The sequence below is a fragment of the Leuresthes tenuis genome, unplaced genomic scaffold, assembly GCF_036924035.1.
Source record: "Leuresthes tenuis unplaced genomic scaffold, fLeuTen1.0.hap1 SCAF_19, whole genome shotgun sequence".
NCBI lineage: Eukaryota > Metazoa > Chordata > Actinopteri > Atheriniformes > Atherinopsidae > Leuresthes > Leuresthes tenuis.
Window position 1 is genome coordinate 18,191,808 of NW_027325373.1, and position 21,970 is coordinate 18,213,777.

At 39.4% G+C, this 21,970-nt stretch overlaps 3 protein-coding genes across 6 annotated transcripts in view; 2 read left to right on the top strand and 1 right to left on the bottom strand.

Annotated features, from left to right (window-relative positions):
* Positions 1 to 1,291: 1,291 nt before the first annotated feature.
* Positions 1,292 to 7,077, top strand: cops4 (COP9 constitutive photomorphogenic homolog subunit 4 (Arabidopsis)). Of its 4 annotated transcripts, none has more exons than XM_072371870.1 (10): positions 1,292 to 1,429; positions 3,457 to 3,536; positions 3,641 to 3,792; positions 3,867 to 3,970; positions 4,046 to 4,199; positions 4,279 to 4,429; positions 4,526 to 4,702; positions 5,100 to 5,242; positions 5,332 to 5,416; positions 6,427 to 7,077. In XM_072371870.1, the coding sequence occupies exons 1-10, from the start codon at positions 1,356 to 1,358 to the stop codon at positions 6,558 to 6,560; spliced, it is 1,254 nt and encodes a 417-aa protein (XP_072227971.1). In that variant the 5' UTR covers positions 1,292 to 1,355; the 3' UTR covers positions 6,561 to 7,077. The 4 variants fall into 4 exon arrangements, with proteins under 4 accessions (XP_072227971.1, XP_072227973.1, XP_072227972.1 ...); XM_072371872.1 differs by having other exon boundaries at positions 1,293 to 1,429; positions 5,127 to 5,242; XM_072371871.1 differs by having other exon boundaries at positions 1,293 to 1,429; positions 4,526 to 4,696.
* Positions 7,078 to 11,123: 4,046 nt separating this feature from the next.
* On the bottom strand, positions 11,124 to 14,193 carry LOC140277030 (placenta-specific gene 8 protein-like). Its single transcript, XM_072371901.1, has 5 exons — positions 14,118 to 14,193; positions 13,835 to 13,938; positions 13,224 to 13,348; positions 11,337 to 11,456; positions 11,124 to 11,242 (listed from the first exon to the last, which is right to left on the bottom strand). The coding sequence occupies exons 2-4, from the start codon at positions 13,917 to 13,919 to the stop codon at positions 11,352 to 11,354; spliced, it is 315 nt and encodes a 104-aa protein (XP_072228002.1). The 5' UTR covers positions 13,920 to 13,938; positions 14,118 to 14,193; the 3' UTR covers positions 11,124 to 11,242; positions 11,337 to 11,351.
* Positions 14,194 to 18,233: 4,040 nt separating this feature from the next.
* Positions 18,234 to 21,970, top strand: part of adamts6 (ADAM metallopeptidase with thrombospondin type 1 motif, 6) — a 76,394-nt gene continuing 72,657 nt past the window's right edge. Inside the window, exons 1-3 of the mRNA XM_072372334.1 lie at positions 18,234 to 18,536; positions 19,871 to 20,296; positions 20,397 to 20,779. Of these exons, the coding sequence (XP_072228435.1) occupies positions 20,197 to 20,296; positions 20,397 to 20,779 (483 nt within the window). The 5' untranslated portion in view covers positions 18,234 to 18,536; positions 19,871 to 20,196. The remainder of the gene's footprint in view (positions 18,537 to 19,870; positions 20,297 to 20,396; positions 20,780 to 21,970) is intronic.

Genomic DNA, 21,970 nt, shown 5'->3' on the forward strand with positions numbered 1-21,970 from the left:
GAATAAAGCTCTCAAAAACATACAAAGGCCCACCAATACAAATAATGGTGCCTCTGCACCAATGAATAAATATATGAGAAGTTTGCCACATACAAATAGCCGTCAAATCACACCAACATTTCGTTGATGATAGTGAAACAATCATATGCATAATGATCCACATCCAAAGTTTCTGTTGTGTTGATCAAGTTTTATACTCTGATTAGAGATATTCACCATCTATGACATTCAATAAGAAAAAACAATGGTAAAACAGATAAAGTATTGATCCCAAATACGGTTATAAAAGCACGTGTTTATGTATTGCATAAAATTTTAATAATGTTTTCTTTACAACCTTTGATACATTTAATTACTTATCAGGTAAATTATAAATAACACATTTTTAGAGACATTTTACTTGATTATTTTCTTTTCCATCATACCAAAGAGGTTAACAATCTTCACCTTCCTTTTTACAAAATGTATTGTTTCAATTTACTAAAAACACTTACTATGAGCACTCAAGCTTTTTAGCCTTTATTGTCTGAGCTGTGTTCTTTTTGTTATCTTTTTTATTTCTTCAAATAATGAAAATAAACACAAGTTGTCTTGTTATACTTTGTTTACAACACCAGAACCAAATGTTTTATTTGAACACAGAAAAATAAATGTGTGATATAAGCAAAATATTAATTATTAATAGAGATGAAGTAGCTTAAATTAGCTTGCTGTACTGCCACTTTGCAACAAAGAGCCACTCTAAAGTTGTCTGATCTGCCCGACAACAGTTTTGCATCAAAATAGTTTGTGTAAATCCTGATATCTTGAATTACTCTACCTTTTTTCTCTGTATTTAAGTTTATATACAGTAACAGTAAAATAAAAAAATATATAAATTATATGGACCATGACACATTGTTAGAAAATTATTACCCCCTTAGAACTAGCTGTCACCTCTAAATTTACTGCTCTAAACTTTAGTTTTCATCAATCTAATTTAATGTAATTTAGGCCAGTCTGTTGAGTACACGTGATTAGTTATGTTACTCTTGATATTCATTCACTTGAATTCTACTCATCATTACTATGATAGTAATTATTTATCTATTTATTTACTTATCTTTTACAAAAAATAGTTACAAATAGTTAAAAAATAGTACAAACTTTCAGCAAATGTGTTGCTAAACGTGGGAAACGTGCGCGCTCCCTGCGTCTGCGTCGTCTGTCGCTACCTAGAACGCGCTTAACTGCTGGAGGACCCACCGAAGATCGCGCTCTGACGGCGACACGCGAACTGAAGGGTAGCGAACGGAAAGCTCAACCCCCTCTTGGCAGAGGAAACCGGCGTTGTTGACACTTCGACACAGGCAACAATGGCGGCCGAAGTGAGACAGGAGCTTGCACAGCTGATGAATTCAAGCGGATCTCACAAAGATCTTGCTGCCAAGTATGTAGTGCTCATTCTAATAATCATTTTAGATATTAATGAGAACTTTACGCTTTCCCTGTTCAGAACGTAGCTTTGATGGAGCAAGCTAAGCTAAAGGTTAGCTAGCTAGCTAACACATCGGTCTAACTGGCACGTTAAACGTTGCAGTCATTAAAAGCATTTTTAATTTAAGGTTTTATTTTTGGCTGTTAGTCAAAATAATAAAAAATAAGGAGGCAACCTGAAGTAGACGATAAATTCTCATAATTCTTGCTAACATAGAAGCCAATTTGTGGTGTGTTAGCTTCTCAGCTGACGTTTGGCCAAACGACTTTAAACGAGTATTTACTGTCACAAAACAATCATAAATCACCAACCTGAGTGTTGAGAGACCGTGATTACCTTATGAAGGTAAACACGTGCAGTTATATGCGATCTAAAACGATTTCTCAGTCATAATTTGTGCTTTTGTGAAGCTAATACATCGAATTCATGTTGATATTGTCAGTAGTCGTCAAGTCTAATTGGTTTTAAACATTCTGTCCTCCAGATGTGTTTTAATGTAATGGTAGCCATGTTAAAGGGCCTACAGATGTTCCTAATGAAGTGCTCTGTGAGTGTGTTTGCCTATGAGCAATGTTTTTCTTATCTGGAAAATTGTGTGTTCACAGTGGCTCCTTTTTTTTTTAACCCAAAATGAGAGTACTCCTGACAGAGTCTGTACATGAGCCTGTTTTACGAAAGCATCTTTGGTTTTTAAGTATTATTAGAGTGTGGAAGGTGCAGTAGCACCTTGCACTTATGATATTACATGGAAGCGTATTTTACATAGGAAACACAATGAGAACACGGTTACAGCGACACAGTTAAGAGACAAATCGCACCCAGATTTCAAATGATAGGTCACTGAGTGACACTTTGATCATCCTCCAATTAGTTACAATGAAAAAAAACTTAAGTTTTGTTCATCAACAACATTCCTTTTAATGTGTTGTTATTATGTTGTTCATTGGAATGTGTGCAGTGGTAATACACAAGGTAGAAAACAAATTACGAATAGAGTGTACTGAAGAAATAGGGTCCACATGAGATTATAGACACTAGATACGTTTCTGCTCGACTGCAGATGTCACCAATATTTGCTCCAGATTTCTTTCAGAGATTCTCCAGTCAATCCTGTAAAAAAACCAAAAAACAAAACTGGAGATTTCAGTGAGTGAGACAATGTGAGAACGGGGCAACAAATCCTTTGTTGTTTTTACTGAGAGTGAGAACAGTGGTAAGCGTGGCTGCTTCACACTCCTCTCTGCTGACCCTTTATGACTTTCCACTTGCTTGATGGTATGATAAATACCTCTAAATAATGCCTCTAAATAAGGCATTATCTGTCTTTATTTCACCAATACTTTAAGAAGAATGAATGAACGAAGGCGTACTATAGCTCTGTCAGCTCATAGGTGCTGTTATGCGGCTACTTGCGGCTATAGGAGAGCTAACGGAGGGATGTCATAGTGTGTTTTCTTTTTGCTTATATTCATGTTCTCTGTAGTTTTAGGAGCTGAGTTTTGCGTTTTGAGACACAGAGTGTGCACCGCAGAGACTTTACTGGCTTTGGGACTCATGAGACTCTTTTACTGGCCTGGATTCACAATCTTCTGCTCTTGGAAACGGGCTGTTGGGCGATTAGTAAAGTTTACCAGCTTGTCACCTCTATGTAGAAGCCTAATGGGTTTAGTGCTGCTTTCTACCCCCAAGTTGCACCTCTGTGATGGCGTTATCAAAATAAACGGTATGGAAATATGATGAGCCTCTTCTGTATTCAAGGCAGAGGCCGTTTACACACATTTACGGCTCTAGCACGTTGTTAAGTCCGTGTGTGAACAAAAACTCCACAACAAACTGTCCACATCTTCTCCTGAAGGGGTTCATGGTTGGAAACAGCTCATGTTGGTTGCATTTTTTTAAAGTTTCACCTTTATAAGTTTCCATTTAAACTCTGAATGCCTTCTCAAAGGTGGTTTCTAATCGATAAAAATCTCTCATAGATATCGACAGATTTTGGAGAAGGCCATTCAGTTTACAGATGCAGATCAGCTGGAGTCCTTGAAGGCCTTTGTCGAAGCAAGTATGAATCACCTGCCTCCTTTTTATGTCCTCGGCCTGTTTGACAAAATTAGTTTGTTAGGATATCTGCAGACGGCCTTACTTTAAAATTCAACACTTTTACAGTGGTCAATGAAAACGTCAGTCTTGTCATCTCAAGACAACTGCTCACGGATTTCTGCACACATCTGCCCAACCTGCCTGACGCCACGGCTAAAGCTGTGTATCACTTCACCTTGGAAAAGATTCAGCCGAGGGTCATCTCATTTGAGGAACAGGTAAAGATTGAGTTGAATGTAAATACCGTGTCTGTCGGGCATTTCTGAGTAATTTTCCTGCGCATCATCCTCAGGTAGCTTCAATCAGACAGCACTTAGCAACCATTTATGAAAAAGAGGGAGACTGGAGAAATGCTGCCCAGGTTTTAGTTGGCATTCCCCTGGAAACAGGGCAGAAGTAAGTGAGTTGTGTTTAAATTTAACTGATCTTGTAAAATTTCCACATCATTAAATACCATTTTTTCCCCTTTAGGCAATATAATGTTGACTATAAGTTGGATACGTACCTGAAAATTGCCCGACTCTACTTGGAAGACGACGACCCGGTGCAGGCAGAGGCATACATCAACAGAGCCTCACTGCTTCAGAATGAGTCCTCCAATGAACAGCTGCAGATACATTACAAGGTGCGCCATCTCTGCTCAATTCCAAAGCCACGAGGCTTTTTAGTACTTGTGTTTTGCCTAACTCTCTTCTCTTTCGAAGGTGTGCTATGCCAGAGTGCTGGACTTCAGGAGGAAGTTCATTGAGGCTGCGCAGAGATACAACGAGCTGTCTTATAAGTCGATCGTCCATGAAAGTGAACGTCTGGAAGCACTGAAACACGCCTTGAACTGCACGATACTGGCCTCCGCAGGTACCAGCAGGAGTTATGTTTGCATTTTCAGGAAAAAAACCTTTGGATTCGATTATTTTTCTTGTCTCATTCCACAAATGATGTCATTTATTTCAGGACAGCAGCGTTCCCGTATGCTGGCCACTCTCTTTAAGGATGAGCGCTGTCAACAGCTGGCTGCTTACGGTATTCTGGAGAAGATGTACCTGGACCGCATCATCAGAGGAAACCAGCTGCAGGAGTTCGCTGCCATGCTGATGCCGCACCAGAAAGCCACCACAGCGGATGGTGAGAGTGAGCAACCTTTTAACTAATTCAGCTTGTGACCCCTGCCTTCCCTGCTGTGTGTTTGCATGACTATCAGACAAATAAAAGAGGAAAAATAGTTTTTCACTGGCCAGACTGCAGGAGCTGTAAACAGCTGCTTTCCATCAGAAACCTTAAGGTTCAGTCTGGCCCTCTGTGCTACCAGACGTAAATGTATTTTCAAGCGAATCAACGAGTTTTGTTGGATTCCTTTGTCAGAGTAATGTTAATATTGTAAACATTTCCAGCAATATATCCATTATTAAGTCCTGAAGAAGCACAGATTAGTCTAAGTAGTGGATGTAACTGAAAATGACAAACTTAAACATTGTTTGCTCTTTAGATATTTTTATAATGACACAAAAAACTTCTTAAACTAAAACAGAAAGATGTCCCCCACCCTCTGTGACAGGCTCGAGCATCCTGGACAGAGCCGTGATTGAACACAACCTCCTGTCAGCTAGTAAACTCTACAACAACATCACTTTTGAAGAACTAGGGGCGTTGTTGGAAATCCCCCCAGCGAAGGTGAGGCGTTGAGGGATTAACAAAGCGATTGTATGCGATTAGCAGCACGAACCACAGATAGCAACTCCTGCTTTGTGTTTTGTCCTCAGGCTGAGAAGATAGCTTCACAGATGATCACTGAAGGACGCATGAATGGCTTCATTGACCAGATCGATGGCATCGTTCACTTTGAAAGTGAGTGATAGTTGTTAGAATGAACCATCAGGGGATCTTTTGAAAAGTAGCATAAGAAGAAAAGGGAATCAGACACATTTCTGTTAACTGGTTAGAAGGGAGACAAAGCAGGCTGAGGGTGGCCGTGTAGGCTACGTTGTTTGTGGTCGTGACTCAGCAGAAGAAGTAGAGATCCTATCTGAAAACAAACCTCGGGTCCAGAGCCTTCTTAGCTGAGTGAAATGACCCACAAGTATCCGAGTCAAGATAAGAGCTGGTCGAATTCTCTAAATACTAAGGAAAAGAGCTCCAAGGCTTCCTTAATCATCTTTGTGCACAGGACACATCGGACCATCGTTTATGAGAGAAAGGAGGTCATTCTGTCCCATAATTCCTTGCTGCTTGATTACTTTCTTCAGGTCGTACTAACTGTGATTCATAAATATGAGGACAGGAGGATGAGAATGAGCCGCCTGTGACAAATGCAATAACTTTGATAATAAAGTAATATTCTATATTATCTCTAATGTGATATATATATATATGACATAATTTCCGTGCAGCAGCATGATAAGATTGCATTAGATGAAGCATCTACAGCACTTTTTGTGGAATATTTGTTGAACATCTGTAGTTTTGGTGCTGCAGACCCCACAGCTGAGTGTCTGTGTGGTTGAATTGTCATTGCTGCAGCTGGAGTTCAGCTGTGTAAGATGCACTAATTGTACCTGGAACAATTTGGTCAAAATGGCAACACGATGCAAAATTTGTTTCAGTTCACTTACACTAAACATTTAACGTGCATTTGTGGCCAGAAGGGGGCTTCAAACTGCTCCTTCTGTACTTCCACTGTATCCCTACACTGTCCCCTCTGACAGAGCCTGACTCCTTCTATGTAGCTTATTGTTAGCTTTGATGTGAGCTGCATTGTTATATCCTCACTTGTAAGTCGCTTTGGATAAAAGCGTCTGCTAAATGCATAAACACGAGACTGCGTTGCATCTTCTGATCATTTACTTAATCTCTGGCAGCACGTGAACCCCTTCCTACGTGGGACAAGCAGATCCAGTCGCTGTGTTTTCAAGTCAACAACCTCCTAGAAAAGATCCGACAGGCTGCTCCGGAGTGGGCGGCGCAGGCTATGGAAGCCCAGATGAGCCAATAAACATCTCTACACCCCCCCCTCTGTAAGGAAAGAATAAAAATAGAGAACAGCTGTTTCCCTCAGCCAGCCCTGAATTTCTGTCTTCCTGCTCCGAAATGTCACCACTACAGTCCCAGTAATAGAAGCACCCGAGGACAGCTCACCAGTATCACCATCACTTGAGATGTTTCTCTTTTGGCTAAATTTTCAGCACTTTTTTAAAAAAAAAAACACAAAAAAAACTCCTGCTCATGTCCGGCATAGATATGATTACAACAGGGCAGTGAATGTACTTTCACGTACGACTTCATACTGGTTACATGTTAAAAATTCGGACAAGATAATTGACATGTAATAAGGTCAAAATGAAGACAGACAATGGGTCTGCTCATGCTGTTGCTCTCCAGCACATTCTGCTGTTTTCAGCTTAAAAAACAACAAAACATTTGTCGTGTGGTTCTTATATAATTGTCATGTAAACCTCTCGGTGGACACATGAATTTTCAGTGAAAGGAAATAAATTTAAAGCTGAGAAACATTGTTGACTGCAATCATTGTGTCATCTTCTTTGATAGAAATAAACTGAAATGGACTCTTTAGATTGTTTTCCAGCAGTTTGCTCATGTGGACACCAGGATGTTTAACCACTGTGGAGTCGCATCCGGATGGCTGCATCTGTCCACTGTTTGTTTGTTATGTTGAATGAGCATAAAGACAACTCTAGAGAATCCTAAAACCAGGTGATTCTGACTGGTTATGATGTACATGGACTTTTATTATGGACATTCCTGTGCCTGAAAGTGACCGACAGCTCAGGACTTTAGTTTCCTCACAGTTCTGCTTTATGTTCATGTTTGGGAGCGTTTGATGGTGTCAACACACCTGATTCAGATCAAATAGATCTGTACAAGCCCGCTGATGATGCATTGATTTGAATCAGGTGATAAGTTGAAGCAGGGAAACCCCTAAAACCTGTAGGACAGCGGTCCTCTATGACCAGATGTGAACCTCCCCGCCCGACATGGTGGTGTTCAGCAGGTTGCAGTCTGTGATGCTGCCACTAGATGGACCTACCTCCCATGTACTGGACATACACTGTATTGCCAAAGTATTCACTCACCCATCCAAATAATTCAATTCAGGAGTTCCAAACTCTTCCATGGTCACAGGTGTATAGATTCAAGCACTTAGGCATGCAGACTGCTTCTACAAACATTTGTTAAAGAATGGGTCGCTCTCAGGAGCTCAGTGAATTCCACCTGTGCTACGAGTCCAGTCGTGAAATTTCCTTACTATTAAATATTCCACAGTCAACTGTCAGTGGTATTATAACAAAGTGGAAGCGATTGGGAATGATAGCAACTCGGCTACAAAGTGGTAGGCCAGGTAAAATGACAGAGCGGGGTGAGTGGATGCTGAGGAGCATAGTGTGCAGAGGTCGCCAACTTTCTGCAGAGTCAGAGGCTACAGACCTCCAAACTTCATGTGGCCTTCAGATTAGCTCAAGAACAGTATGAGGACAGCTTCATTGAATGGATTTCCATGGCCGAGCAGCTGCATCAAAACCATACATCACCAAGCGCAATGCAAAGCGTCAGATGCAGCGGTGTAAAGCACGTCGCCACTGGATGATGTGATGAATCACGCTTCTCCATCTGGCAATCTAATGGATGAGTCTTGGTTTGACAGTTGCCAGGAGACCGGTTCTTGTCTGACCAAGTGTAAAGTTTGGTGGAGGGGGGATTATGGTGTGGGGTTGTTTTTCAGGAGCTGGGCTTGGTCCCTTAGTTCCAGTGAAAGGAACTCTGAATGCTTCAGCATACCAAGAGATTTTGGACAATTTTATGCTCCCAACTTTGTGGAAGCAGTTTGGGGATGGCCCCTTCCTGGTCCAACATTACTGAGCACCAGTGCACAAAGCAAGGTCCATAAAGACATGGATGAGCGTGTTTGGTGTGGAAGAACTTGACTGTCGTGCACAGAGTCCTGACCTCAACCGATAGAACACTTTTGGGATGAATTAGAGCGGAGACTGCGGACCGGGCCTTCTTGTTCAACATCAGTGTCTGACCTCACAAATGCGCTTCTGGAAGAATGGTCAAAAATTCCCATAAACGCACTCCTAAACCTTGTGGAAAGCTTTCCCAGAAGAGTTGAAGCTGTTAAAGCTGCAAAGGGTGGGCCGACCTTATATTAAGCCCTATGGATTAAGAACGAGATGTCACTTAAATTCATATGTGTGTAAAGGCAGATGAGCGAATACTTTTGGCAATATAGTCTACAAAGTTTTTCTTGTAATGTGACGGATACATTTTTGGTAAATTTGACATTAAGATGCAACTTTACCCTGTTTTTTTCGCCCAATTTTTAGCACTTGTCAGATTAGAATATATACAATGCCTTAGCTTAATTGAACCAAGGATCTGCTTCTTGTTTACTAATAAAAAAACATCTGAGCATGTTCACTGACATCCCAGAAGGACAACAGATGTCTAAATACTGTTGTGCTGATTCAGATTAAAGTTCTGTGCTCGTATAACTCATATTCTGTTTGTCTACAGAAGAAGGAAATCATCCAAATTACACATTCAGATGTTGATTTTTGCTGATTATTGTCTATTTGGACATTTATATAAATCAGTGCATATTTAGAATATGTCTAATTTGCACGTACAAACAATCAAATATTTATCTACATGTGGTTTAATGGAAAGTCGGCTTATTTAGATCAATATCTAAGTTCAGTAGCACTTTGAGACACCAAACTTTACAAGTCAAAAGTGCGGTTTACACTTTTTAAATTTTTTTTTTTATATATATATTTTCGAACAAATAAGATGAAATATAACAAAAAAACCATCAGTGAGGTGGGTATCAGTTGTCCAGCAAAGTCAGGATGATGTCAATAGACCTTTTTTTGTTTAAAAGGTAGTTAGTCTACCCCCAAATATCAAAAAGAGAAAAGAAAAGAAACTTTACATAAATATTCTCATACCCATATATATCTAAACATGTTTTGCAATAATAATAATTGTAATAATTCCTTAATTACCAGGATGATTACTCTGTTTCTGGACCAATTCCTTGACATATTTACTTAACTTGAGTGAACTTAAGAAGAAGAAACATTTTTCTTGGTTTCCTCGTGTAGTTTCCTCTCAGTTCAGGATGCTTTTGTGTTATTTGGAACAGATTCTGAATATTTCGGGGCAGTGATCAACTGCTAGCTTTGTACATAATTTGGGCTGTTTTGAAGTCAAACGAGTCCTTAAACTTTAGCATTTTTATATTGGATGCATGTTTGTTCTGTAGGTGTTTCGCCACACTTCCACACAGTGTGTTATGTATGGATGTTTAAAGGAACAGTCCATTATGATTTTTGGTTTATGAGATTTTTAACTTCATATTGTATGGCAACTGATTTTGCTATTTTAGTTTTAGATATTATCGATATGTGGCTCCGAGTTTTATATTATCACTCCAACTCTAACTCTTACGTTATTTAAAGAGGTTTCTTAATGGTGGAGGTTGAACATTTTCTAGGTATTATGAATACAGTTTTAAGTTTTAGGTTCAGTGCTAATTCACTGTAATCAAACTAAACCTTTATTTAATTGAAGTAATTTTCCATTTCATTCAGAAGTTGCTCCAAAACAATACAGTCAGATGGTGTCATCTTCAAATAATATAATCTAAAATGTTTTGGAAATTACACAGAATAGTGTACAGAATGAAAAGCAGTGGTCCTAAGACAGACCCCTGGGGAACCCCACAGCTTCTTCTTCTTCTTCTTCTTTCGGCCTCTCCCTTTATCAGGGGCCGCCACAGCGAGTCGATCTCGCATCAGTGATTTGGCACTTTTTTTTACGCCGGATCCCTTCCTGACGCAACCCTCACAATTAACAGTTTCCAGTGCCGTTTTGAGAAGTATGTAATTTTTAGTGTTTTAGTTGATAAGATAAGTGTGGAAAAAAATAAAGATAAAAAGTGTGTGAGGTTTTGTTGAACACAGGGGGTGAATTGGCCATATATAAGATGGAATTTCAAACTATTTTCCCACTTTTTAAAGCTTGTAATTACAGTTTCACAAAATACTAACAACACAGTATTCTGTTATTGTGTCCATTTACACAAAGACTACAAAGACTAAATGTGTCACAGTACAGGAATCAAAAGAAGAAGAATCAACAAGAAATTTCTTGTATTGTATTAAAATATTAAGTCTGAAACTCGTCTTTAAAGTGTAGAGAGAAGGACAAAGGCTGTTCCAACCTAAAAGGTTTTTATTAAAGCTTTTAGTGTCATTTATGAGACATTTTCTACTTCCAAGATCATTGTTTCAAGCTGGTATTGATGGACAATGAAATTATTCAGTACACGCTTTGTTTATATCTGCGAGGACGTTTAATAACGGAGAAAAAGAGCAGATGGCTGCACTGAGCAGTGTAAGTCAACAGTTTTCCCCACATCAATATAAATACAATTTCAGACAGTGGCAATAAATCATGGCTGTGGGTGTTCTGTGGCTGCGTAATGATCAACTGATGTGGCTTTCTGAAATGAGTACAGCTGATACCAGAACGCCCCAACGGAAAATATACATCATAAACAATGCAATGTCTTTATGAGAAAAAGGAGGGGCTCATCCTTTATCAGCTCTGCAGTCCAACAGATTTACGGCGTGTCTGATGTTATGCCATCATCTGCAAGGTAAAAAGTTAACAACCGATTGTCCATCATTTAAGGAGCTCCATATATGCAAATATTTGAGGTTTGTGTGTGCTTTTGAGTCCTTACATGACCCACATAGGTTTAGAAAATGCCTTGCTCCTTCCGACGGTCGATGTCTCTCTTGAGTTGGCAGGTGGCGCAGATGGGGCAGCAGGTAACCACCATGCAGTCCTTACACATTGACCCCTGGAAGCACAAACAGCTGCTCTGAGAGGGTGCGGCACTGATGTGATGCATGCTGTGGCTGATGATCATTATCAGTTTTTCTTTGACTGCCACATGCAGCGATTGCACAGGATGAGTTGACATATATGGGCTTTTGCCCATATATGTCAACTCACTCAGCGTTTTCATCTTGGCGGGAAAATTCCGCACCTCTTTAGGGTTGTAAATGTGTGTGTTTTGTGAGCTTTAAATGCCATGAATCAAGAGTGAGGCAGCGGAAAGATAAAACAAGTCTTCAGACGCAGTTTGTGAATCTTTTAAATCCTGTCTGATGACTTACTATTCAGCTTGAGTCCCATCATGTCTTTGATGTTGTGGTGTCTCTATCTTTCCGAGCTTGTTTTTTTTACTCAATTTTGTTTCATGTTTGTTTTCAAACTCACTCATAGAGCACTTTGGTCAATCTTGTTGCCTTTAAACGTGCTGTAGAAATAAAATTGGCATCCACTAATTAGTATTTTGTGCCTCTGCTAGAGAAATTCATAACCTGGTCTAACTTTTGTTACGCACTAACAAAAGTGTAAATTGGATTCTTTTATAATTAATTTTGATAGTATTTTACTGAGTTTTGGATGAAGAAATGATGATTCAGTCATAATCCAAAGTGTTTGAATAGAAGGCCACATTTTTAAGACCCAGGGAGGGCAGTTCATTTCTATTCGAGCACTTTAAGATAACAGTAGATCTGATGTCATTTGGCATTTTCACCTGCTTGTTGGAGTGACTTTAATAAATCAAATCTGTTATGTTTGCATTCATTTATCATCAAACCAAACGAAAAAAGAGACTGGCTTTGGCAGGAGCACCCTGAAAAATAAGCAGACACTACACTGCTTTGTGTGGTAATGAATAATTTATAGAGTTAGAGTTCTTAAATCTATGTGCTAAAACTAAGCGTGGTGTCAGCTTAGCCTTGTATCAGGTCTCCACCCATTTCTGCTCAAACAGGTGACTCAATATGACAACATACAGAAACGTTTAGATAACAGCATTTTTCTTTATTCCAAACCCATTTTATAGTTTTTTATCATAATAGCTGGACCATTTGAGGGTTATCATTTTCCTTTTCTTTGAAGCTATCGATCTTCTTATATCTCCTGCTCTCCTGTCTTTATCCGTGTGCCCAACCTTTAGGGTGAGAATCACAGCCCACAGCACCTGCCACACTTTGATTCATCAGTTTTCAAAACTTTATGATGCCATCTATAAAGGATTTGTCATTTTCAACAGCTTCTCTGCTTATCAGTCTTGCTTTAAAACGGCACAACCTCGTGACATTCATTGTTTCACAGCCTCATTCATTCACTCTGAGCTGGTTCTGAATTATTTGTTTGAATTATTATTTGTTTTGAATTATTTGAATAAAGTGTTAGTAATTATTGTGTCACATAGCTGGAAATGGTATAAATTAAAATATTAAAATATTAATATCCAAGATATTTATAGTATTTTACTGCTGTGTTTTTAGTTATAATTTGGAAATCACATAAAGACACATTAAAATCTTGGCTATAGTTGCACCCTTGCAGTCTATACGATAATCATATAAATTCCTTTTGGGATAAATAGAATACAGTCTAATTGAATTGAATCTAATTCTTCTAAACAGATGCACCATGTGCATGATTCACTCCACGTTGGTTTGCCTTCAGACTTTTTAGATGTAAACACAGGGTTCTAAAGATGTCCGAACCCTGCCGCCGTCCGATAAATGTGCTGAAAACTTACGCTGATGTTGTATCTGGTCCTGTAGACGCTGCGGATGGGCATGCCTAAACCGCACAGGCAGCACTCATCCATGTCGCCGGCAATGGAGCAGCCGAGACACCAGTAGCAGAAAAAACCATAGCAGCCTGAGGCAGATAGGGAGGAAAAGTTTAAAAGCTTTCTACAAGTTGAAGCTATCGCTCATGTTCATACTGGCAATTAAATATCTTATCTTAAGCACTTTTACTTATCTTACCTTGTGCGGGGTTATGTGCAGAAAACACTTAAGATATCAACATATTCTTAATTTTATGGCTCAAAGCTCTTTTTGAGATGAAAGTGCAGGGAAAATATGAAGTGGGTGAAAAGGTGGTCATGTTGTTTTTATTGCCATGAATACCGAAGTTGAACATCTGACACACCTTGTGATCCTTTACAGCGGAGCTAAAACTTTAGATATACTTTGGATTCTGTCCTCAATCACTTCCATTCAAGCAGGGATAAAAAGCTCACAGAAAGTAAAACCAATCTGATAACTGCTCTGGGACTGACCTAAAACAGGCACCTGCTCCTCTGTGTGCTCCGTGCAAGTGTATTCTCAGCATACAAAAACAGTAAAAAGGGGCACTTACAGGTTCCGCAGTCATCGCAGAAGTCACACAGGCCGGTCTGGAAATCAGACGGTTGAAACCTGCCCGGTTGGTTGGTCACAGCCATGATCAGGATAAAAACTTCTCTGTGGGATGAAAAGAGTTTGCTCTTATCAGCGAAGAGCTGCTGCTGCCCATTTTACTTCTCTATCTCCCCTCACCGAGATGACAGTTTATCTCTTCCCTTTTAAAACTTCAAATAATGCAGAACCGGTTACCTATTTTGGATTCCCGATTACAGTCGATATGAAAAAAAAAATCTTACCAGCTGGAGAACTGAAGGATGATGGAAGCGCTGAAAGAGTCTCCCAGAAGATAGATTGAGACCAGGAGGTAGCACCAGCTTTTATACCAGATCAAAGGTGACCAGCCTGGTTGTAGGCCATACAAAGACGTCACTAAACACACCGACACACACCTCACTGTGTTGCATTATAGCTCGCACTGTGTTATGCTGTTTTGTCCTGCCGTCATGTTAGGGAATATTTATAGTAAATGTGATCTTCTGTGCGTACAGTTTGAGTTTTAAGTTGAAATAGTTTGGTAAAAACTCATGCTTGTAAAGAAATACTTATTCATATTTACATATGTTGTATCTGGCATCACATTAACATTGATCTAGTTTCTATGAATAGGGCCTAAAAAGGTTTATTATTAATAATCCACCCTCCTCGTTAGTGGCACCTAACGTCAGATAATGGTGACTAATGAGAAACTAACAGCGGGCTGTACAGATAGAGGTACAGACAAGCTGTCGTCCTATGGTAATAGATGTCGTTTTAAAGTTTATGGATTCCAGTTACAGAGAAAACAGACTCACTGGGGCAAAGTTCTTTTATTGAACTGTGTTTTCTTTTGGATTTTAACTCATCGTGGGTGGATTTTATGCTACTTTACCCCAGCCTTGCACTTGGCTCTGATTCAATCGTTTTAAACAGTGATAAAAAACATCTTAAACTAAACAAACAATTAGCAATGAAATATCCCAAAAACAGTAAAGAAAGTACACCCATTTTAGTTTCTAAGGTTAAATGTTTTGGTATTTTTAAGATATGATGAATACAACTTTGGTGTCGTTTTTGTTGAATTAATAATGACACAGTTTAATATGTTCATGTGAGGCTGTATTTTCCTCATTTTAAGACCTGGTAGGGACCGGATGATTTAAAAAAAAATTATATTTGTTATGTTCTGACATTTGAAACCTTAGAATAGAGACAGAGTGTATTTTGTATTCTACATGACTGTACAGACTGGATTGCAGATTTCTTTTATAATTTTCACAGTTTGGACCAAGTCTGAGACTCTGAACTCTTACAGACTTGAATATTCTCTGAATAATCCAGAGTGAAATCAATTATCAGCCTCCTCGCACACAACTGTAACTGAAACTCATCGGCGAATGGGACTTTTTTTTTGATAATTCAATATTAAATGCTGGAATTTCTCAGTTTTGATGTTTGACTCATTCTCTGAGATCACTGTAGCCTCATATGAGTATATAACGACATTTACTGATGTTTGTATGCACATTTGTGCCTAAATGTAACAAGTTATGTTAAGAATAAGAGTATAAATGATTGAAAACAAAGATTAAAGTACAGGGAAAAATATGAAGTAGGTTAAAAGGTGGCCATGTTGTTTTTATTGTCATGAATACTGAAATTGAACACCTGACACCTTGTGATCCTTCACAGCGGAGCTAAAACTCTACATGAAATTACTTTCGACAGAGCAAAGTACACAGGCATAATTTCCCACTAAGAATCCTATTAAAAAAAAACAAACATAATTTAATTTCAGCGCTCGCTGTGCTCTGTCGTGAGCACATGGTGGCGCCGCTTCCCACAAAACCAGCGGACACCCATCCAGCCCGTGAAGGAGAGCACATAATGAAGACCTGGCTGTAATGATACAGGCTCCCACATAATGAGCAGCTTTAGCAGAAACTCAGGAATAGGCATGATTTTCAATTTCCGACAGACTAAAGATAGACATGGGCTAAATTACTCTGAACAGGGTTGTTATTAGGCTCCAACACCCACAAAAATACCAAAACTTTTCACCAAACAGCCCAAATGCACTGATGCAGACATCATGCTGCTTAGTGGGAATGAATACAAGCGGTTTTACAGTTTTTAATACTACAGCTACAACGTGTTGTATCATTTTAAGGCAGAAATTCTTCAGTATTTTCAGGTCCTTGTACTTTACTTCTGCTACAGTGCCTTGTATCTGAGATTTTACCCACAAACTAATGAGTTTTTGTAAATAAATCACTCATAAGTTTAAACTGCATTAACTAGTGCTGCCCACACATTATTGCATGAATAATAATCTGATAAAACAATAATATAACACCAAAAAAGAGAGCAATCTGAATGAGGAACACTTTAAGTTTCTACGCTTTTCAACCACTTATATATTTTGGTCAGTAAGGGTGGAAGTACTCAGATCTTTTAGTTAATTACAGGCCTCTGAATAGAACTCCTGCACAGTAAAAGCAAAAGAGTATTGTTAAATATGTGCTATTAAAGGTTTACTTACTCATCCATCAGACAGAAATGACAAAAAATGTACATATAGTGTTGTAAATGTTGCACTGATGCATCAGTGTGTATGCAGCAGGCTTCAGGAGATGGAGCCACTTTAATCAGTACAGCAGTTTAGTCTCCTAACTAAGATTTGAGTACCTCTAAAGATCTTGAAGGATGATTTATGGGAGAGAAAAGCAGATAAAAAGTTATCTGTGCACATAAGTCGGTGTTATAGTTTTATGATCTCTGTCAGCTCTTTGCTTTTCTTGCAGAGATCTTGGACACACACACACACAAACCAGATCCTGCTTTTATTAAAAGTGAAACAGTTCAGTTGCAGTGTAAGAACTTTCCCTCATGCACCAGTTTAGTTTAGGGTCCACTTTTATTTTGGGTTCACTGCTATTATACTTAGTAGTTACCCACCAAATTAAGATTTGACATATAAAACATGAGATTAGCCTCCAAAATATGAATTGTTGTTACAGATTTCTGTGCAGATGTTTGAATTAGCTCCACTCCATCTACTAAAACTTCACGGTAATGCAGGAATAGTGACATTAAAATCTCACATTTAACACATTTTTCACCACAGCTCTTTAATTTGTATAGTAGGTACTTTTATAGTGAATTCTTCTGTCCCCACTGCACATCTCTTTATTTCTTTAGTGTCTTCTTTGGGGAGAGATCTCACTTTTATATTCTGTATCATCCTGTGTCTTGTTGCTTGTTGCACAGTAGACGGTGCAGACTGTTGACTGCGCACTTTGGCCCGGGACGAATGTCTCCGCAGGGACAATAAAGTGCATCTGATTTGACTTGATTTGAGCTCCAGCTGTTTCATCTTACAATGTGATGTATTCCGTAAGCTTGTCATGGATGTTATCATGAGAAGTCTTAATGTGGCAAGTTGCTAAAAGTGCAAAGTAAATGTAGTGTAAAGAAGTAGAGGTGTGAAGTAGAAAAAGATTTGTATTTATATTTAAATTGTTACTTTCCATTTCCTTTTGTTGCCTTAAGAAACCTGAAATCAGGATATGTGTTGTTTTTAGACATAATCTATAAATACTTTCACTTAAAATATTGCATTATTTGTGCTAAACGTGATGTATGTGAATACCTCTACTTTTTAACCTTTGATTTTCTTGCAAATGTTTAATTTAAGTCCAATTTTGACGGCAGGGCTTTGGTTTTAGTAAGATTTTTAAGTGTAGAAGAGATATTTCATCAAATTTATGATCTGCATTTGAGTAAATATACTTAGTATTCGCCTCGGAATTTGTTGGTAATATTTTAAGAGTAAGTAAAGGTATGAAAACATAGCATGGATTAAGATGCATTTGCTTGTATGCAGTATTCCTTTAACTTTTGCCAAAAATTCTGAAACTTACTCCATCAGTGAGTGTCAAAAAGGCTGAAAAGATGTTGTTTTATAAACTCATTGGGGCTCTATTTATTTAAACTCTTCAGATTATAACTTTCATGTAATTGTAACAGAGTATAATTGGGTAATCAATAGTAATCAGTTTGTAATCGCAGCTTCTACTTAGTTAAGGGATATGAGTTTTCTCCATCAGGGCTTGTATTCTTCAAAGAGCTGAGGTGTTATTTTAGAGCAGCACTGACAGACATGCGCACAGCTGATGGAAGAGAGGCACATCTGCACTGACGTCACCCCCACCCCGCTTCTGAAAAAGCAGCCAATTTGAAGTTGTCCTGGACATACCCGGTCTCTGCAATGTAGTGAGGAGGAGCAGCTCCAAGCCAACTTTTGCTGCTGTTTGATGCACTTTTTTTCTCCAAACTTCCAGAGCCACTCTGAGCCACAAGCATGAACACAAAGTCCAGACTATAAGAGGGACAGATAGGCTGAAAGTAGAGCCTTCAGCTGGAGGAAATCCAATACTCTAAAAAGCTGAATAAGTGCTTTTTCTGAGTCAGTGTCTGTGGCTGAGATACTGCTGCTCGGGTGTCCCGGCTGAGGGGGAGAACACTCACTGCAGATCCAGAGGATGGCAGAGTTCAAAAGGAGATGAGAAGAGCAGAGTGGAGGAGGTTTGTGTGCGGAACTTGAGAGCTGCAGAAGTCTTTTGTCCTGGGCTCTCTTTTGCACATTTGGACTGGAGCTGACAATGAAGATGAGCATGGTAAATATCTTCAAACACCCCCCTTGTGTGTTGAGAGCAGGTCGGTATATTTCGGGTAGTTTTATCGGCGCAGATTCGTGCGCGCACATAAATCCTCTAGGCGGACGCGTTTACAAACCATCGTTTATAGTCAGATATGTCTGCACAGCGAGTTGAGACTGAGCGTTTTTTGGAGCAAGTTGCATGGAAAATACGTGTATTTACGCACTGTTTTCACACTTCCAGGGCGTCAGGTTTGCACGTTTGCAGGTCTGCTTTAACAAACTTAGAAAATCTTCACACCACATGCAGCAGAAACCGCGGTTTATTTTGATTTGCAGAGGCTCCTTGAGGGTTGTATTTGAGGTACCGGTGTAATGCATGCGGGCCGGCTGCCAGCTGTCTGGGTCAGAGTGGCCAAGTAGGTAGCGCTGTCTGTCTGGACCGCTGGAGCTCCACAGCTGAGGAAATACATGCAAAATCCTCCTCTCCCAAAGGTTGCCATCCTGTTTTTTTCCCTCTTTCACTGAACATCACTCTTATGTCACCTGACGTTTGTTTATAATAGTCTAGCTTTGTCGCGTCAGTGAGTAAAACCGCAATCTGCAGAAATTAGATCATCTTTATTTATGTCTGCACAGCTGAGATTTATGCACCCCTTTCAACGCTGCTATTACACGTCAGTTACACCGTCCAGCCTCGTTTTTTGTCACATTGAATTAGTCATCAAGCTGTCATCAATATTCAATTAATGAGACACAAGTGTAAACTGAAATCAGGGTTGTTCCGAGCAAAGTTTGTTTTAGAACATGTTCGAGTCAAATGATTTGTTGAATTAGAGACATAATCAAGCTCTTAACCTGACCTCTAACACTTCTGAGTTGTATTTACATTCAATTAACACAGAACTGCAGCTTAAAAAAAGAAAAATATGCCCACATTTCTCCAGATCCAACCTAAAAAATTTGAGATTTTGCAGCTCGTTTTTGGTTTATTCGTAGTTTGGATAGTTTTTGAAGAAAGTTTTCACTGTTTTGAGACTTTTTGTTTTTTTAATTAAAAAGTGATAATGAAAGTAACTTTCATCAGCATTACCTGATGTGCAGAATACCAACATCCAATGTTAAGCCAATGTGCACAAAATGTCCAAACAGCTGTCACAAAACCAAAGACCTTCAATTTAAAGTAATGCAAAACCATAAAAGTAGCAAAAGTGAACATTTTGGATTCAGGAAACTGTTTGGCTTTAATAACCCATCAAACGGCTATTGGAATAGTCATATAGCACTGATCAATAAAGTGATTTGACAAGCTTTAATTCTAGAGCAAAAACTGCTGTTTGATTTTCTTCACAGGAATGCAGATGGATCGGTCAAGAGAAGTTTCCAATATAGGGGCTCCCAGTTTGCAGTTACACCTGGCAGTTTGCAGTTTGACGTGTCTGATGGATTACAGAGTTGTCTGCGAGCTGCTGACATGAATTCAGAAGCCAGTGAGATGTGGAAGTGCTCGCCTTCAGGAGAAATCTGAGACCTGGATGAGCCTGCGAGCACGGCGAGAGCTTTTCAGTGAAGAAGACAAACGATGGACCTGTTATGGTGTGGCATCGGACCAACACTGGGCTTTTAACCCTTTCATAGCACCCTCTACCCCAACCCCATGTCACAGCCTTCCCTGAATTATGGAAATATTGTGGAAGACGCTGACTTGGACACTGAGCCTAGTGGTGATGGCTGCTTCCGAATTTCAAAGCGTCAATAGACTTTCGTACAACTCTCAAGGTATGATTGGTACTGATGGGCAGAAAGCTCTTAAAGCTTTCACTGTTGCCAAAAATCTGTTCATTACCTTACGTTTTCTGTTTTTTCTTTCCTGTAAAAGAGGACTTCCTGTCCTATCTGCAGCACTACCAGCTGACTGTGCCCATGCGAGTAGATGAGAATGGAGAGTTCCTGAGTTACACTGTGAAGCACCACCGTCCGGGCCGACGGAGACGAGACGTCGTGGACCCTATAATGGGACCTCAGCCTGCGTTAGACCCTCCAGAGTCCCGGCTGTTCTATAGACTGTCAGCCTACGGAAAGCACTTTCACTTAAACCTGACGCTCAACCCCCATCTGGTGTCAAAACATTTCACAGTGGAGTACTGGGGCAAAGAAGGGCCTGAGTGGCGTCATAACATGGTAGATAACTGTCACTATGTTGGATTCTTGCAAAATGAGCACAGCACGACCAGAGTGGCACTCAGCAACTGCAAGGGCCTGGTGAGTACAAAGTGTCTCCAAGTGACAAGTTCACTCTGGGCACCACTTACCTCAAACAAACCCTCATATTACTGTCAGATATTCTCATTGCAGCCACTCTGTCAGATGATTCAACCAGTTATCTTGGCTTCTTTACACTTGGCACGCTGAGTGTGCAAGCAGCTCAGAGCGACGTCACACTCATGTAGTAAAAAATCAAGTAATCTCAGTGATCTGTGCGTGCCACACCTCAGCAGCTGTGATCACATTTCTTTAGTTGTCATATTTAAATCATGTGCCTTGACCATAGATATTGCTCCATATTAAGTTTTCTGTTTGAAAACAAAAATGAGTAGTTCTAATAAAAAGTATAATTATCCTGTCTAAGCTTTCAGTCCTGAGGCTTTAATCCACAGACTGTCTAGCGTCTCCTTGCTAATCAAGAATTGGAAGAAGTTTTAACAGCTGCTATCCCCCCGTGCTTCAGAGTAACTCTAAAGAAGGAAGAAAGAGCCCTGCTTGTTATTGGCAAATGTAATCAAGTGGAGCAAACATGTGGCCAAATGTGTTGGCAAGGCCTGCATTGAGTATCATAAATTGAATTAGTGTTTGCTCTTTTTTCTTCCAGCACCAAAAATGGACAAAACTGTGTCTGTGCTTTAATGTAATCAGCTGTCTGGACAGAGTGAGATTTTGACATCACACACTAGTAAAACCCTAAATTGAAAATGTTTGTGCATGCTAGTGTGATATGTGGTTAATTGCTTTTATTGTGGTTTTTACGCAGCCAAGCGATTGTTTCCTATAAATCCAAACTGAGGGACCTCTTGCAATTTATATTCCAGACGGGCTATTGAAGGGAGAGAAGAGTGTTTTGATGTTAGTCTTGAAGTACTTGATTATTTTTGGTTTTTAACTTTGACTGGAGATGACTGACAAAAGCATCAAATGAGAGAAAACATGTCCCTCATTTGGAAGAGGAGCTCCTAGGACACATGTTTAAAGAAGGGTACTCAGTCTTGAGAAAAACTCAGTTAGGATGAAAGGATGAAAAGAGAAGCAACAAAAAAAATACATCCCGACATTCAGACCCCAAAATGCTGGATCCTACAATTCCTATTGCAGGATTTACTGCCAAATACTCAAGTATTTCATGCTCACTTTCTAATAATGATAATAATAATTATACATCCAAGCACAATCAGATCTCAG